Source organism: Xiphophorus maculatus, chromosome 18, assembly GCF_002775205.1.
Source record: "Xiphophorus maculatus strain JP 163 A chromosome 18, X_maculatus-5.0-male, whole genome shotgun sequence".
Taxonomy (NCBI): domain Eukaryota; kingdom Metazoa; phylum Chordata; class Actinopteri; order Cyprinodontiformes; family Poeciliidae; genus Xiphophorus; species Xiphophorus maculatus.
In genome coordinates this window covers 12,037,210-12,056,110 of record NC_036460.1, presented here as the reverse complement: position 1 = coordinate 12,056,110, position 18,901 = coordinate 12,037,210, and the positions used below count along the sequence as shown (strand labels likewise).

Sequence of the window (18,901 nt, the reverse complement as noted above, 5' to 3'; positions counted from 1 at the left end):
AAGACTTCAGATGACTCCTGAAATTATTCCCTTTCACAGTTCGCTGGCGTCCTCCAACGACAGGAACCTTTAATGGTTCACGAGACGCAGCTCTCACCTCCCGTCCTCGCTTCGGGTTTAGGGTTGAACAAACCGGTGCAGGAACCAAGTAACATGAATAAAAGGGAAAGAAAAATATACAGACGGGTAACTGAAGCTGTAGTTTTCCTCTGTGGTTGTAGCAAAATTAGCTCAGAAAGAAGGGCCGAGTCCATAAGGCGCCATCTTGTCAGAAGTCAGTGTAGTCGAGGATGGTGGGAGGATCACAGCAGGAAGGGGCGGTGGGGAGAAGTAGGTTTATCTGTCTCCAGGCTTGGGATGTTTAGGATGATATGTCAGCTATTTTACAAGTTATTCCCTTGTTTATTTGTCTATTTTATTTTAAGAGTCTTTGTAGCACCCAAACCAACCCAGACAAAGCCCCAAGCCTGACCCTGTATAGCCCGCCACGACGACCCCGGTAACAGAAAACAGGCCCAACATCAACTAGAATGACAGTCACAACAACATCGATTGAAATGATACCTTAAAAAGCAACACAAAATAATTGCTCTTCTCTTATTCAAGTGTCTCAATATAATAATATTAAAATAATAACAATCGCTTTTTACGACAGACGGAGCAGAGCCCTCTTCTCTGTCCTCTTTTGGCTAGAAATCTCAAGATTCATAAAGCAAAGAAAATAAAAAATAAAAACAGAAAGGAAAACATATTAAAAGACTCCAAAAATACAAACAATAAACAATACCAATAAAAATAAAAAATAAAAGCTTCCCCAACGACATCAAAAAACTAAATAAAATGGAAGAAAAAATATGATTTGATACAGAAACTGTAATAGCGTTCTATACATGGCATCACTGTACAAGGAAAGGAGGAAATGTCTGGTAAAACTACCCACAATGCAATACAACGGTCACTGACATGGTGGGAGAGGAGGATGAGAACATAGAGGTGGAGGGGGTGTTATAGAGATGGAGAAGGTAGGGAAAAGGAGAGGGGTGAGGGGGTAAAAAGCAGGTGAAGCATGAAGGAGAGGACAGGAAGCCCAGAGGGACAGAATGAACCGAAAGTGCAGAATTAAGTCAAAGAACTTTGTTGTCCTCCTCGCAACACATAACTATTCTCCTTTAATAATAATAATAATAATAATTCATATAATAAACATCTTTTACAGAAAAACATGAGAGTAACCATATTGACCATAATGCCTACATTAACTGTAAAATGAGTCTTAAAATAATAATAATAATAATAATAATAAAAAAAAACAACAAAAAAACAAAACAGAATGCCTGAAAAGAAAGAAGAACAGAGCTGTTTTTGTCCTGTGCGATTTCGAAGCGCTCCGCCGCTGGATGGAGCGGTTTTTGGTGCCCATTCAGAGCCCGGCCTAAAACACCTGAAAGGGGCCTTCGTTGCTAAGGTTTCAGCCCCGACGTTCCTCGCCCCGTTGCCTTCGCCTTGCTCATATGCACGCAAACACACACACTCACTCCGAATGGGAATACTTTGGGTTTGTGGCAGCAGTGTGTGTGTTTGATTGTGTTGCTATGTAAATGCACTGGCCAGTCAGGCACGTAATGAATGTATGTCGTTACAGTTGCCGGGGTGGGGGAGTGAAGGAAGAACGGAGGTTCGGGTCAGAGCTGCAGGTGGGCTTGAAGCGGGCCAGGTTGCCGATCGGAGGAGGTGAGCTCGGCGAGTCGAAAGGGAGGGGGTTGGGGGGGTGGAGAGTGAGACCTCCAGCTACCCAAGATGAGAGGTGAGAAGAGGAGACGACCTGCAACAGAACAATGCTGGATGTCTGTGTAGAAAATGCTGGCACTTTGACCTTTGAACCCCAAGGACCCCACCTTTGGCCCAACCCACCCACTCCCTCCCTCCGAAGGGACAGATGGAAACAGACAGATGGACATAGAGCGCCCCCTGCTTGAACAGACAGCGGTGGTTTGGCGTGATGCTGCTCAACTCAAGTCAACAACTCAGGGTGGCTGATATGGACGACGCACACAGGGCTCCTACGGGAAGACAGAAGGACAAAAGACAGAAGCTTTCATTGAAAATTCCACCTTAAATTGAAGGAAACATGTGCAGCTGAAATCATGGAGTTTTGACAGGAATAATAAAGAGCTGCACTGATTATTCACTCCAGCTCCAAAACTCTGTTTTTACGTTACAATCAAACTCCTGTGGTGTGTTTTATTTGGATATTCAATAAGAGGCAAAGGAAGGTTTTCAGTTTGTACCCCTGATAAAAACTGATGTATTTTAACTGATGTATTCATCTTCAGCCCTGTTTACTCCAATACCCATAGATTCCATGCCTCTATTAATATGTCTAATAGCCATATATAATTCAATATGTAACCTGTATGGCAAATTGAAAGTTGTTAGAAATCAATTTCGCTATGTTAACTATCATTTAAGTATGGAAGAGGATTAGGGCCACCAAAAAAAAAAAAAAAAGAATTCTGAGATTAAAGTCAGAATTATTTTTTTTTTTCAGTGGCCCTAATCCTCTTCCGTATTTAAGGAGCAGAACCAATTGTGGAAAAAGGTTCCCTGGTCAAATGAGAGACAAGTTAAACTTTTGTCCCCGTCGCCATGGTGAAACACAGAGGTGACATCATCATACTGTGGAGAGGCCTGACAGTGACAGGGAAGCTGGTCAGAGTTGTAAAAAAAAAATGCTGTGAAGGACTTGAGGCTAACACTACACTGAACTACACACACAGTCAGTTGTAGCTGCAGCAAAAGGTGGTGTTTCAGAAAATTGACTTGTTAAGGATCAAAATAACAGATTGATTTGAAAAGCTTGTCGGTTTTCTTTTAACTCCACAACTGTTTGCTACATTAGTGTGAGAAGCCCACACTAATGTGACAAAATTGAAACATTTAAAGTGTTTGAATCAGGAAAAATCAAAAATAACAAAGGCTAGAGCAGCCAGGGACAAGGGTGTAAAATAGGATTCTTGTTCAAAAGGCTGGAGGCTTTTGGTGCGAATTTCATTTTGAAAGGTTCAACAACACACTACTCACAAATATTTTTTTTTTCTATTACTATGTACACATACCTGTGCTAGACCCCAGCCTGCTCCATGCTGTACTGCAGATCTGGGGGTTTGTAGCTGAGGAGCATGTCACTGGTGCAGGACGACGGGTAACAGGCTGCAGCATGGAGCTCCCCTTCTACATCGCAAACTGGGAGGGGAAAAAAAACAGCTAATTTACTGGGTTTGTCAAAAAAATTGAAAATCTGCACAACGCTAGAGGTGTTTGCTCCTCTACCGACCTGACTCCTCTCGCTGGTGAAGCTGCTGGCTTCCAGTCAGAGACGTCTGGCTGAGAATGTCGGACATGCGAGCCGAGCTGAGCGCCTTTCCTGCCAAGAGGCTCATACCAGACATGGGATCTGCTTGATCCTGAGCAGAAAGAGGGAATGACAGATACAGAAGCAGAAAGATAATTTAAAATAATCCATCACAATTGATGTGGAAAACTAGAAAGGCTAAGGATTTGCTTCCATTGGATTTAATAAGAGAGAAGGTGGCAAAAAGATGAGAAACAACAATGAGGTAAAGGTGATTCTGTGAGCTATTAGCAGAAAATACAGTCAGAGAGACAAAACGGCAGCAACTTTCTTAGCGAGCAAAGAAGTTCTGATTATGTTCCACTCTTTTCACTAATGATACATATAAAGTCTGATTCAATTTGCATATTTAATTTCTTCCTCCCGGCCATTCTTCAGTAAAGTTGGCTCGATGAGAGATTTATAAAGAAGATGAGCCGCAAACAGTCGGACGTGCACCACAGCACTTCTAACGAACCACACAGAGGGAGACTGTTCCTGCCAACTTATTTACATGACATCACTCGCGAATCATGAATCCCTTTGATAATTCTCTCAGCGTAAGTGAGAAAATAATATGTATGCAGCACTAATTAAATTATGATCTGCTAAAAAAAACACATCTTATCCAACAAACAAAAAAAAACCCACATCATTATTTGACCCTCCTAAAACAAGATTAAAAACTATTTGCTGTCAGGAGCTGCAGATATGGAGAAATTTGCTGGTAAATATTTGAATCAAATAAATCCCTCTTTTACTGCAGTAGCATAATCTCATACTGAAAACCTAAGAGAGATCCTACTATTTATTTTAGTGTATTTTGAGAAATAATGGTGCCAAGAATTTTGCCATCTGTGGTTTACCGTTTTCTTCAATAAAACATCTCTTCAAAAGAAAGGTAAGAGGAGCATTTCTCTTATTGAAATTTCACTTTTTTTAAGTTATTGTACGGTATAAGACCAATGATGCTACAGGCCTGTTTCTCTTCCACAATAAATTTTAAATGAAATCCATGTAGATTCTGTCTACAAGGACCCCACCTAAATGGGTTGCCAAAGGGCTTTTTAATAGAATAATAAAAAAATATGGAAAATCAACTCATAAATCAACCTTCTTCCATGCTCATCACAGTCTCCAGAACTAAATCCTACAGTTCTCTTTTGGTGAGCTGAAGAGAGGAATCAGGAGGATCTGGATGGGTTGTGTGAAGAAAAATTAAAAGATCCAAACTATGATATCTGAACTAGATACTATGTAGACCAAAATACTTGGTAATTTTTTTTTTGCTGTTACAGTAAAAGTGAAAGGACAAAACTAAGTGACAGTAAATGGAGTCCTAATAGGGGTTGTAAAAGGATTGGCAGCAGGGGTGCTTATGAATTTTAAATATTTTTTCATAACACTGCATAAATCTGTATAAGAGGCTACAGTTTCAAAAATGCTTCAGTGTAACATTATGCATCTTAAAATAGAAGCACATTTATTTTAAGAGATTTTGCACATCTTTACCAAAGGAACAAACAAATTGGTTTGTTTCCTATGCAACCGGAGGAATCTGAGCGGACTTTTACTCACGTAGGCATCGTCACAGGTCTGAATGGTGTGGTGACGCTGAAGCTGCCCTCTAGATCTATAGACTTCGCTTTGGGGGCCTCGCTGATAGTTCAGCCCGTTGTGATCAGGCACTTCCATGGCCTGTCCTTGGGGCCGGCACTCTACATGCTCAGACTCTAAAACAGAAGAGTTCATATGAAGACATTTTGACACAAAAGAGAAAACTGCCACTCGTTTAAGAGTTGAATTGTTGATTGAACAGATGTCGCTTTTGAAGAACCAGTCTGACCTCTTGAAGCAGGAGGACTCCTTATGTAAGCACCGTGCCTGTGTGTAGGGGAGTTGTAAGGTGGGGTGCCACCTCGGGGGGGCCCCAGGAGCTCATGTGGGTCTCCTGCTTTAGCCAGCAAGCCTTCATGAGGGTGGTGGTATCCAGCAGGGGCCTCGTCCTCTTCCATGCTCTCCGAGTGTGGTAAACTGGGACATGGTGCCTGCGTCACGTGCTGCGGCTGCTGTTGAACCTCTGGGGGCTGTATTTGGAGGAGATGGTGGTAATGTTGACCCCCTGAGGCAGGCTGAGCCACGGGGGGCTCCAGGGTGTCTCCCGGGCTCAGCTGGCGGAGGAGCAGCATTTCTCCAAACTCCTGTGCTGCACCGCTGGGTGGGGTTTGGGGTGCAGGGCACTGCCGGAGGTTCTGTCTCTTCAGGAGGGCAGCCAAGTCCTGCGGGGGCAACCTGGGATCCGCGTGGCCCGTCAGAGAATGCCGAGGAGACAGGAGGCCCTGCAAGGTGGGAGTGACGTGCTGCTGCGGGGGGCGGTAGTCCAAAGGAGTCGGGGAGAGCAGGGCCTGCTGTAGTGTGGAGGGGGTCCCGTAGCTGCCGGTCCCCACAGCCTGGTAGCCCTCCAGGCCGGGGACTTTCAGGGAGGCAGCCTGCAGGTAGGGGTTGTAGGAGCCAACGACTCCGGAGGCGCCCCGAGAGGCAGCGTCGCCGGAGAAGAGGTGTGGATTGAAATGGGCCTGGTCGTAGGCGGAGGTGAAACGGCCGAGGCTGCGGCTGCACAGGAAGGAAGGAACAGGAAGGTTAGCGACAAACAACATCTTCCAGTTTTCACACAGAATGGACATAAGGCATGGGCCAGGATCACATTCTCATCGGTTTTTATTTTTAGATTTATTTAGTTTCAGTTTGATCCTCAAATTTCCCTTTGAGGATCAATAAAGTATTTTTGAATTTGGATTTTACATAAAAATACCCCAGTTTTACCATATTAACACAATATGATTTAATTGATTTATTTAAAAAAGAATATATTGAATGTTGCTGAAAAAATATCTAATACTGATAATTATCAGCAATCAACAGGAGCTTGGCTCAACTTTTATTTGGCAGACTTGGACTATTTTGCATCCTTTGGTAATCATGCCCCAGAGCAGCTGTGGCTATAATCCATTCAAATGCCATAATCAGCATTTGAATGGTTGCGTGAATGAGAATGACTCATTTCATATAAAGCGTTTTTGAGTGACCTGAAAAGTGATAAATCAGTGCAAACAAAAATGACAGGTTGGGATCCTTTTGAACCACTTTTATTTAGCATCTACAGGCTCTCCTTAGCCCAGATTATGCTCCACTACATCTCTTAATATCTCTTTATATTTCTGGGTTACCATCTCACCACAGACCACTGCAGTGACTGAAGCAGTGCGCGCAGAATATTCACTTTAGTACATTTGATTGTCAGATGTGAGCCACGTCTCATCCTCAGCTTCCAAGTCAACTCAATGAAAACCTCGTAACTTTTCAAACGAACTGTGGACGCCATTTACCGTTTTACTTTTTAAAAGTCAAAAACTGTTTAATCACTTCATGTCTTAATTTATTAGTTTGTTTTAAATTTGAATTTAAATGACTTTTTTTTCTTTGAATTCACTCTGTATTTAATTTTCTCTGCTCCATTTTTCTTTAAAGCACCTTCAATTACCCAATGTAAGAATGATGCTATTGTTTTCCATTGTAGCCATTTGCTTTGATATGGCATTAAACACTGGAAACATTAAAGCTGATAATACCTAGTTAACTGGTCGGGTGTGTACCAGATTTTAGTTCAGACAAAATCTGTCTTTCATGTGAATAAGAGAAAAGTGACGTAGGCGTCTTTCAGCCAGTTGATTGGCAGTGTGCAGCGCTGTGATGCTCTCCGCTCCATGGCAGGAGGAAACTCACATTGGTGCATTCTCTGGCATTTCTTTAATAGGTTTTTGAACCATAGCACAGTATGACAAAAATGTAACACCTTAAAAGAATATCTGTTTAAGACTTTGATTTACCTTGAGATTTGCAACTGGCCCATGCCTAGTGGAAACCTTTTACAATAATCTACAAAACTTCAACACACACAACCTAGCAAACACTTCAGTCTGGCCAGAGTACAAGTCTTCACTGAGGAGTGTAAAAACAAAGCAAACATTTTAACTGGGTAATACAGTCTCTCAGTGAAGACAGTCCTGCCAATAATAGAGAGTTTAAGGAGCTCACAAGGTGACAGATCTAATCCACTGGTTAGGTCGCACTCATATCTGAACACTCACCCAGACACACTGATGTGGAGAGTTAGTTGATGATCTCTCAGCAATCAATGATGATGAAGATTTACATGCATTTTTTTTTAAATGGTAACAAACATGATGTCCATTCTCACATACACACATCTTAAAACCTCTGAGAAACATGATGGATACTTCAAATGTTAAAATCCAAGTACCGGTATTAAAAAAACAGTAACTGTGTCCACAATGTCAATAACCAAGAAAAAAAATTTCATTAAATTCATAAAAGAACAGAGTAATTACAATTTTTTAACAATCAGATCTGTCTCAAAGAAAATAAAAAAAAACTGTAAGGCTGCAGAAGAAGACACTGTAACAGTCCATTGGGTAATGTTGGTAGCCACCAGGGGGCGCGCTGACTGGCTGTTCAGAGGGGTCACCTGTGCGTCTCGGCGTTGTCTGCACTGAGCTGCTTCCCGAGGACTCTGTGTCCACCCGGTGTGGACAGGAAACTGCCTGGTCTCTGTGCCCCTCCTCCCAGCTCCACATCCTGCACCTGAATGGTCACCTGCAGCAGCAGCAGAGAGTGAGGCCTCCCAGCACACTGGATTCAACCTTCAGTGACTGGTTTAGCTGTTGGTAGATACCTGCTGCTGTTGCGGTACGCCCGGTGCCAGTGGGACGGCAGGGCGGCCAGGTGCTGTCTGCGAATTGGCTGGGAGAGTGACTCGAGGCAGGCCTGTAGGGGGCGGGCTGCCACTTTGTCCCTGGTACAGCGCTGGAGCACCGTGTTGGTACTGCACCGATGACTGAGCCCCTGAGAGAGAAAGCAATCGGTGAGAATAAAAGCACCGTGTGAGCGCATCTGACATTGTCAGTAAGAGTAAAAATCAGATTTTAGCGCAAGGACTCCTAAAATCTTAAAACTATACAACAGGTTCATGAGGCAACATGAGCTCTCTTTGGGAGAAAGATATTAAAAATATAATTTGACACCTGATTTTATTTTATTTTAAGTGTCCAATTCTTTTCTATTGTACTATATGTATGGCGTACTTTAAACGTATTTTTTGATATGAGATATATGGATTCAACTAGTGCAAATTAAAGTGCAGATATCTTGAAAGCAAATAATGAATAGGCAAAATTAAGTGACATCTAGAACTGTAATTTTAACTTGTCAGAATTTCTTCTAAGATATACCTAGATAAATTAGAGATATCTTGAACATAGATGGTTTTTCTATTTCAGATACCTTGAATTAACATTCTGACTAGAATAACATTACTGATATAGTTAATAATTATTCTGTCTAGTCAAAACATCCCAGATTTTCATAGAACTTTGAAATTTCAATGAGAAAGGACATCCAAAATCCTGCAGGCAACTGTATGGTCAGTTCTAAAAAAGCAGAATTTTGGCAAGTCATAGTTACATCTGTGATATCTTGAATTGTGTTTATGAATGTCAGACCCTTCAAATGATGAATGTATTTGAATATATCTTGAGCTGTTCTTCATACTAGTCAGAATGTGAATGCAGATACCTTAAATAACCATTCAGGATTGTCAAATGTAGTTGTATCCAGTCAAAACCTAATTTTAGATATCAGGAATGTAATTACGGATGGTCAGATGGAACTGAAGCAATTTTATGTTAAAATGGCCTGCCGTATGCAAAGAGACAAACACTCAGTGAAGGGGCCACCTGTGACCTAAGATTTACATCTTTACAGCTACCTTACAGTACTGCTGCTAAACCATCATGAATAAATTACCAATTAACAGTAAAGGAAAGTGAGACCAGCAGCCTCTGCCATGTTATATATTAACACTCAGCAAATACAAAGAGAAGAAAGTACGTACTGTAAATTACATTTAGCCAAATGACTCCTGATTTCGTTCTGTTACTTTTGACTATTTCTTTAAAAAGCAGCTGAGCAGAATGGGCTTTCCACAGAGTGCTTCCAAATATCAAATATCTTTTTTCCTTAATTTCAAGACAGAACTAAGCAGGGAAAGTGGTGCAAATGGAGATAAAGAAAACTTTAAATTTTTTGGGGTATTATTTCAAGAAGACAAAATATACCCAGGGCATGTTCAAGAAGAACTTTTGATTATCTGAGATATTTGTTTCTCCACTTAATGTAACAGAATGTTCTTGTGAAGACTGGCACCATAGCGCTGGAATGTAATTTCAACATTGCCATAAGAGGTTATTACATTAACATCTGGTGTTTTTTTGTCTGTTTTCCCAGTTTGAAAATTTTATTAAGTAAGCAAAAACTTTGCCTTCATGCCTCATGCATTACTAATGGTAATGTGAAGAATTACCACGCGAAAATGTTTATATAAGGACAATAAAAACAAAAAGTAGTAAAGCGGACCTCTCTAAAACCTTGATGCATCCCACCTCATTTTAATCCTACTTCTAATTAATGTTTTAAAAAACAAACAGAATGTAATTACCTAAAGGGTAATTACCCATTAATAGATGTGCGGCTAAAATATAACAGGACAGTTAAAGCGGAGCAGTGGAATGTTAATCAGCCAGCCCTCTGGTTCTTGTAAGTGATCTGCAGTGATCACAGCATTTCTGCTTAGTCACTGCACCTACACCAAATTTTTGTGTCAAAACCAAAAAAAAAAAAAAAGAGCGCCATTACTAACCATGCCCTTGCATTAGGCCTGCAGAGCCAGGCGGAGAACTCTGATTGGGCTGTCTGAAGAGGTGGTTGCTGGGATGAGTTGGCGGAGGGCTGGAGGGCTGGATGTGCAACCTGAAGGAGGACGGGCCAGAGAGAGATAGCAGTGATGTAACACTTCAGTCGATATTGCTGCACCACAGCATCATTGTTCACCATTCAATAGCTGATGAGTAATGTGTGTTTGTTCACCTCTGGAGCTGGTGGGTTAAGTGACTGGGCTGGCTCTCTCCATGGCCTAAAGACAGACCCTGTTGGGAAAATGCAAAACAAAACATGTCACCTACATAGTATCTTACAGTGAGTTACATTTTGGTTTTTATGACCACACTTTCTGTCCTTTTTATCCATGCAACAAATGGGACTTCAATTAGATTTCTTTCAAAAGTGTTTTCGATTTGCTGTTCGCCCAAAAAAGCAACATAGTCGACAAATTCCTTCATTCGAATGTTGAATTCTGCAGCTCCTCCAAAGCTAAAGGTACTACTAATGGTGTCAGGTTAGCTGTTGTGTCCTACCTTTCTATTTTAAGATGATGAATTGAACAGGGCTGACTGTTCAAAGCTAGGAATATGGTTTCATATTCTAACTCTGCTTCAAAAAGTCATAACTTTAAAAAACAGTTCGGTGAATTCAATGTAGGGCTGGAACATGGTTAAATAATTTATGATATAAAGGGCATCTATCAGTTGATAGATAATTCTTGATTCTTTTTTTCTTTTAAGTATCTGAAATACTGCCAAACTGGTGTGACCTCTTTTTATTATTTTTAAACTTTTCTGAAGTGGTGAAACCAGAAACTGCTGCTGCGCTAGTTACTCAACAGGTTGTTGCTAGGTAACCAAAGAGTGAGTAAGTTAATCCTTATCTGGCCGTGAAAAAGCTACATATATATAAATACATACAAAACCTCTGCCTACAACCAGTTTAATAAAATTATTGAATATTCTATTGATATTGATTACTTATATGTATACATTACTGATTCATTACCCAACTCTAATTCAATGCTCCAGTGTCTGTTGGTTTGTCACCTAAAATTTCAATATATTTAAATGTCTGATAATAACATAGAAAAAAAAAACACAAAATGTATTAGGCTTCATGTCTTCTGAAATTATACGTAAAAACCTCCACTACCAAACAAAAGCCATCTGTTTATAGTGCTGACAACATGAGTTGACCTCAGTCAGTGGGAAATTGTTTGAAGTATTCCCCCAAGGGGCTTTTGGTTTTATTGCTGCATCTTGGTGTACTTTGTGAACTCAATCAGAATATTTAATGTGATCAACAGGTACCTGGATTTGCTGGTGAAGGATTTGTTGCTCTTGCTGGTACAGGATGTGCTGCTGCTGGGTGTGCTCAAGGAAGCGTTCATCCTGCTGGGCAGCATACTTCTTCTGGAGCTGCTCACACTCCTATTTCATACGCAGACATGAGAAATATTTTATATTAATACCAGAACAGACAGTACAGATTCCAGAAAGGTTTGCCGCCACCTTGATGAACCATTGCCAGACTGGCTTGAAGGATTGTGATTGTATGTAGATTTTGGAAAGTTTTTAAAGGCAGCACCACTTTTTAATTTGCAATGTTAATCGAAATGTGGTAAAAGTCACTACTGTGGACTCAAACTAAGTTCATATCTGGATCTTGATACTTTAAACTACGGTTTATGTGCATGAAAACAGTCTTCTGTAAGGTCTTAACCTGACTCTGCCCTACAATCTGCATATGGAGCACATGACCCTCTAGTTGGCTAGAGGAGGAGTTAACATAACTACCGTATGTCCTCTAGCCTATTAACCCCTGGGACACTTAAGTAATGATAATCCCAGCACATCAGTACAGGCCAAAGATGGCACACCTGCTGCTACCATGATGATTATCCCGTTCCCTGCCTACTTCCCTGAGATGTAATCCTACTGCGGGCTCACTGTGGATGATGTAATGTCTCAGAAAGCAGCTTGTGGGTTTTCCCAGGTCAGAGCCTCAGCCTGATCTAATCTTTTCCAAATACTGCTGAGTGTCACATTCCCAATAAGGCCACAAGAGTGAGCGGAGCAGAGAAAAGAACAAAAATATCAAACAGGAGCAATCCTGTTAGATAAATGGCCTCTGTAAATTACAAAGGTTCTTTGTTTATATGCTGTGCTGGGACAACATGATCCTGTTCCATTCCTACCATTAACCGGAGTCCGAGCCTCAGCATATCTTACCTACAACTCCTCATGATGTGTGTGGAATGTGGAAATTACTGATTTTACAGTTTGTTTTTAAAGGGGCAGTAAATAAAATGATACCATTTTATTTCACTATCAAGTACCTATAACTTTGAGTTGTTATAAAAATGCTGTGCATTTCAAACATGTCTTGATGTCTTGAAACTGGGACCTCTGCCTCTTTAAGAAGCTCCTAATCTTTCCAACACTTTGCCTTCATCATGTCATCAGAATAATGTTCCTCATTATGACGTTTGTGATGTTTCTAGGAATGTTATACTGAGAAGTAGCTCATATGTTGAGCTCAGCAGATGCGCGGTTCCAACAAGTGTTAACTATTTGCTGCTGTCACTAGTCTGGAGGAGTCGCTGCACAGAGGTGCTTGGAGACCGCAGACCAAATGAGAAGTTGCGTATCAAAGGCGCCACTCGGTACCCCCAAACATTTTGCACATCCGAATGGTTGCCATGGGAAATTCAAGGATTTCTCAAACATACATGAAAGAATCAAAGCAACATTCTAAGAACAATTTTTAAAAAGGAAATAATATTATAACATGACGCAAAACTCAAAAAAGTCCTTTTTACACAATACTGCCTCCTTAAAAAACCTAAAGTAAAGAATATTTACGCTTCAGATGAGATGTATGACATGAAAAAAATAAATTGGAACTCAACAAAAATAATGTCATTTTATAATAAACAGTGAATTTGAGAAAAATGAAGATTCACTAGTTTGGTAAATTCAGTTTGACCCCACCTCCTCTCACCAAATCAAGTGACGCACCTGCTTGAGCTGCTTAATGAGGCTGCTGTTCTCCAGGTGAGCCTTGAAAGCCTGGATGGAAGCGGCGCCATCAGAGAAGCGTCTGACAGGAGAGAAGCGCTCCATGGGGAGGTGGAGGGTGTTACAGTCTTTATAGGTGGATCTGAAAAAAGGTGGGAGCCGCAGGGAGCACACACACAAACAGGTGTACGCATATACACACACACACATCCACGTAAAAGGTGACACGACATGACACATAAGACAGGCACAGTGACACACACGGACACACACAGTCAGAGACACAGAAACACAGAAGTAAGATCTTCCAACCTTTGCTTCCAGTTGTCATAATGCAGTAAAAATGTGCAAAAATACTTCAGAATTCCCAGAATTGATAGATTTAAAAACAAAACAGGTAAAGGTTTCATGTAAATGATTTTCTTTGTCATACAAATAGTGACCGGTGAGGGTTTGTAATAATAAACAGAAAGCTTTTTTTTTCTTTGTATTTTTGTTGATTAACATTGATTAACATAACTGTAAACTTTCACTTTTTCTATCATTATTTACAAGGCCTGCTTCCAAAAATGCAACATTAAATTGTTTGTTGAGGATTTCAGCTTAATCAATACCCAGCTTGTTGAAAATGTAAAAAAATGTCTTTGATGAGGTGAAGAAGACTTAATGTGGATTTAAAGACAAACTATTTCTTGAAAGATGCGCTGGATATTCATTACAAGTTCAAGTCAGAGGAAGACTTCAGCAGATACCAGGAAGTCTCATTTTGACAGAAAATTTGCTCTTTTATCTTTCAAAGTTTTTCACCGATGTCTTTCACAGAATATGTTGAACTGTGAATTTTGGAAAACTTCTGGAAATCTTAGAGATGGCTTAGTGCAACCTGTGGCTCTTACACACACAATATAGGTGAAAAAAAAGAAATAGAACTGAGCAGTGAGTTTAAGCGTAGTGGTATTATAAAAGGCTTAAAATGTTTTGTTTCCATATTTGCATAGAACAAAGGGACACAAATGACATAATGGAATATTAATCTTTTTTGTTCAGCCATTTAATCAAATGTTTTGCTATCAAACAGCAAAAAGTATTCAAAAAAACTTTATTAAATTTCTTTTTCATAAATAACGTTTCACTCAAAACAATCCTTTAAGTTTATTTTTACGGTAAACGTTTTCCGGTAAAAGGCTCTTCTGTAATTAAATAATTAAACGAATAAAAGTAAATATTCTATTCTGTTAAATGTTTCCATGTTGTGCTGCCTCCCCTTACTAGTTACTGCCAGGCTGGGAAATCATTAGTTTCCTGATTGGTAGTGATCCAGGCAAGTGTTATTAAAAGTGGGCGGAGCCTGTTGTTTTATATGAGCTGGTTCAGCTTCTCAGTTTCAGTTCTTATGGTAGTCATTTAGTCAGTGTATGAAGTAGAGATGAAATGATTAATCTGATTAATTGTTATAAATTGATTCTAGAAATAATTGTCAACTAATTTAGTCATATTAGTAATATTAATCATTAATGTAGTAATAGTAATCATTAACTGGAGAATACAGACTCTAAAAGACAATTTGAGTCTATACTGTAGTTAAGTCAAAACTATACAAAAAATATTTACATTTTGAATTTAGCACAAAAAGATTAAAAAGTGTGCAAGACAGGAATGCTATTTCAGCATTTTTGGCAAAAAAATGTTCTTATTTAAGAAGAAATTGAACTGTTCAGTTCCATAATTTAATATATTTGTAATACTCCATAAAACGTCTTGAGCAGTTAAGTGAAAAATCTGCAGTGTGAACATTTTTTAATTCTATTAATTGTCAGAATAATCAATTACCAAAATAATTGTTAGTTCCAGCCCTAGTGCATAGAAAACAGATTGCTCTCTACAGCTTGTGAAATAAATAGAAATCTTTAGTGTAAGATGAAAAATTTCAAGTTTGTACTTATTTTATGATAAAATAGAACATCTGTTCTATTATAAAATGTTGCTTCTACTCCCAATATAAATAATTAATGTCTGCTAGCAGCCAGAAGGCTACAGAGCTCAGAGTCAGTTAAAAATCAGCAGGGCAGGTCCGACCTTTACAACAACACAGCTGTGATCGGAGCATCTGTAACTATGGCCCTGCCTGGAAGGGCCAGGTGCTTCTTTCATCCACGTGACTGCGTTAAAAAACCAGAGTGCTCTGTGCGTGGCAGTGTGTTGGTGTGTATACAGCTCAGAGTGGGCGTGTCCCCTCACCGGGCGTATGTGTCAGGCACCCAGCCGGCCCTCTGGCGGGGGCCCTGGGGCCGCTGTGACTCTGTCGAGGGCTCGCCATGCGATGTGCTTGGGAGCACGTGCGTCGTGTGCCGCTTGGAGCGGTTCGCCAGGTACCTGGGCCGCAGGAAGGGGGGAGGAGGACGGGGTGAGGGTGGGAGACAGGAAGCAGCGCTGGTCAGCTCTCTGTCCTCATTGGCTAACAGGGATGGGGGCGGGGGAAGGCCCTGCCCTTCCCTCCTCTGCCAATAGGTGCCATCATTCATATCATCTTAGCCAATCAGGAAACATCAAATAAAATGACACCACAGATGGATGTTAAGGCTTCATGGGAGTTAAACAACCACCCAGCTTCCAATTAAAGGATTGGGCTGGTTGCTATTTGTTCTTTTAGGCAGTCGCCGCTTTGGCAAGCTTCAGGAGTTAGCAAAGCTGTGTGAGAAAGGGTGAAAGAAGTCCACAGAGTCATTTGGCACTTACGCAGATGAGAAAGATAAAGAAGCTCTGGCTCAGAGAGTTTGAGAGAACGGATGGCAGAATCGCTTCGGGATGGTGGCAGAAGGCACTTGCGCGATGGAGAAAGAGGAAAAGATGGGATAAGCACCACAGCACAGTGGCCACCTCCCGAGGGGGAAAAGAAGCAGAGCAGCCTGAAGGCACTCACTCCCAGCAACCCAGGACACCGGCAAGGAGAATAGAAGCTGCAGTCTGAAGAGGAGCAGCTGAAACACCTTAGCGCACTCTTTCCAGCCTAGTATCCCACAATTTGCTTCATAATTAAGGCTCCAACATACTTCATCCAAAGTCGACACGCAGTTTGCAAACATCTTTCAGTCACAGAGACTGTTTTGGCACTTTGGATGAAGTATGTTGGGCGCCTTTAGTCCTAAAGAAGATTGGATCCAATATTTTAAGCCCTTTCTAGGCAGCTATTTCATCTTTAACTAATACTGAAACTAAATATGTTTTACAAATGGTCAAAATTCTTGTTTTAACAAGGATCCACTATCTCTAACTTTCCCTCAAAGGCCATGAGATTTCAGCACTTCCCTGTTCAGATAGCAGCTCTATAACCAAAACCATTAGCACAAAAACCCGTCACCATGGGTTACCTCTGCACCGCCTCTTGGTCTGGCTCTCCATCTGAACCCTCCTCATCCACTGGAGCTACAGCGGTGTTAGGATGCTGAGAGAGGCAAAGAGTTCACTGGTCAAAGCAACGTGGGCACACGGGCAGACAAGCACACAAAGTGAAAAGATCCAGACCCTCACCGGGCTGGTGACGAGTGGCGAAGGCCCTCGGGGCCTCTTCAGGAGCTGAGCGTGCAGCTGGATGTTGGCCCCGCCATCGGAAGCTCTTCGGCCCAGGGGCCCCATGCCGTTGAGCAGCTGCAGGGTAGGCGGCTGCAGCAGCGATTGCTCCTGCGGCATCGGCGGTCGCACAGGGAAAATAAATCATGATGGTTCCCGCACATAAAACAAAAACAATCCGGTGTAACCCCGGTGACGGTACCTTGTACTCCAGCTGCTGTGTAGGCTGCAAGCTCTGTGTGGGCATGAGAGTGTGCATTTGGGCCATAGTGGGGGCAAGTTGGGGGAAGGGGGGTTGAGGGATCACACCACGAGGGAAACCTGGTGGAAGCTTTTGGAGTTCTTCCTGCATCTCTGTCCTGTGATGGAAGCAGGGGCATCATCAGACGTTAGTTAGCAGATGTTTACGTTTCCATCCCACTAACCCAAACTGCCCCCATGTGTCCAGAAACACACTTGCTATCCAGGACTTTCACAGTTTTTTTCTATTAGCCTGAATGAACAGTTGAAGGTTTTTATATTTCAATTATTTTGTTAATTTCATTCAGTATTATCTAAAAAACAGTGGTAGAAAAACTCTAACATCTAAAAAATATGATATCCCACTAAAGTATTCACACCCCTTCCATTTCACCACATTTTCTTTCAATGCATTGTATCAAGACATCAATGTAATAAAAAAATAGTAAAATTGTGAAGTTATTTCTGGGAGTTTTTTTTTTATCCATACAAACTCATACCTGAAAAGCCTGACATGCTTTATAGAACCACCTTTTGCTTTAGTTCTCTCACATCTAGAAACTGAAATCTCTTTTAATCTCAGGGATTTAGGTCTGGACTTTGACTGGGTCATTCTTTAATCTAACCCAAATCATTATGTAAGATGCTCTTACATCTTTCTAATGTAAGACAGGTTTTCTTAATTTCACAGCTTCATTTGGATGCATCTATGTAAGGGTGGCTCAAAGGGTGGCATGCCAGATTTTTATTTGTAAATAAGTTGAAAAATTAGGCATAACCTTTCCCTTTTATAGGTTTATACTGCACATAAAATTCGTAGGTGTCTGTGGTTGTAACAGGGCAAAGTTCAAGGGGTATCGAAACTTTTACATATCAGTGTTAGTATTACGTTTTAAACAAACAAGAGAAACAGGTTGAAAACAACATCAGAGTGAAAAGTTGATACGTTACCTTTGGTCTGGTACCCCCACAGTGTGCCGCCTCATTGAAAGGTAGCGAGCCATTGCCTCTGGAGACGGCTCCTCCCCTTCGTCACTGTCTAGGGCCATGTTACCATCAGGCTAAACACACACACAAACACACAGAGTTAAATATTAGGAATCCACGCTTGTACTTTAAGTGGCTCAAGTAAAATACAAAAACAGACTAAGATAAATTTCACTAGAATTATATAAAAACTCTTTGAGTCTTTCATTAAAATCTCTGCTGCAATGCAGTAATTTGACACTCTTGGTTTAGCGAATGTGAGTCAGACGTTCTATGTGTTATGTCTGCGTGTGCATGTGTGTGTGATTGTGACCGATAACAGTCTGGGAGGATTTGAGTCAACACAGACATAGTAAACAAAAGTAACAGCAGCAGAAATTCTCGACAGGAAGTCAATAGTTCTTCAGGTCTGACTTTGAGAAAAAAAAAATGAAAGTAGCTCATCTCTGACTTCTTTCAGATTCCTTCACAAAGATATGTTGACAACAACCCACGAAGAGTTCAAAATTGACTCACCTCTACAATTTGGTTCTCTGGGTTGATGAGCTGGACATGGGGCACGGTCATGCCAACAGGATTACCTGGTTGGTCTGTCTGCTGGGCATGGACATACACACACACACACAAGTTATGTGGAGCATTGTGCAGCTCTCACCGCAATCTACTTAGAGCAGTGTGATTGACAGATGTGGGTTAAAACCTATGGACTCCATTCAGTGGAGTACATACATACATGACTACCATAAGATTAACCCATCAAAGTCATGGAAACCCCGATGCCTTCCATAGAGACATTTTATGACCAAAAAGCCAATTTCTGCTTAAATAAAAAAAAAAATCTGAAAGACGAGAGAAATATTCTTTCTGTGTTCCCACACATATTTATCATCAAAAGATA

The 18,901-nt window shown here is 41.0% G+C and overlaps 1 protein-coding gene across 3 annotated transcripts in view; it reads right to left on the bottom strand.

Annotated features, from left to right (window-relative positions):
* Positions 1-784: 784 nt before the first annotated feature.
* Positions 785-18,901, bottom strand: part of sik3 (SIK family kinase 3) — a 41,605-nt gene continuing 23,488 nt past the window's right edge. The window contains exons 10-26 of one of the 3 annotated variants that reach the window (XM_023351172.1): positions 18,520-18,600; positions 17,968-18,077; positions 16,979-17,135; positions 16,738-16,887; positions 16,578-16,651; positions 15,448-15,582; positions 13,210-13,351; positions 11,500-11,619; positions 10,394-10,452; positions 10,167-10,276; positions 8,145-8,314; positions 7,938-8,065; positions 5,238-6,004; positions 4,970-5,124; positions 3,335-3,464; positions 3,117-3,243; positions 785-2,060 (exon numbers count right to left, since the gene is read on the bottom strand). In XM_023351172.1, coding sequence (XP_023206940.1) covers positions 3,122-3,243; positions 3,335-3,464; positions 4,970-5,124; positions 5,238-6,004; positions 7,938-8,065; positions 8,145-8,314; positions 10,167-10,276; positions 10,394-10,452; positions 11,500-11,619; positions 13,210-13,351; positions 15,448-15,582; positions 16,578-16,651; positions 16,738-16,887; positions 16,979-17,135; positions 17,968-18,077; positions 18,520-18,600 — 2,610 coding nt within the window. In that variant the 3' untranslated portion in view covers positions 785-2,060; positions 3,117-3,121. The remainder of the gene's footprint in view (positions 2,061-3,116; positions 3,244-3,334; positions 3,465-4,969; positions 5,125-5,237; positions 6,005-7,937; positions 8,066-8,144; positions 8,315-10,166; positions 10,277-10,393; positions 10,453-11,499; positions 11,620-13,209; positions 13,352-15,447; positions 15,583-16,577; positions 16,652-16,737; positions 16,888-16,978; positions 17,136-17,967; positions 18,078-18,519; positions 18,601-18,901) is intronic. The other 2 variants (XM_023351173.1, XM_005804540.3) reach the window with 2 other exon arrangements.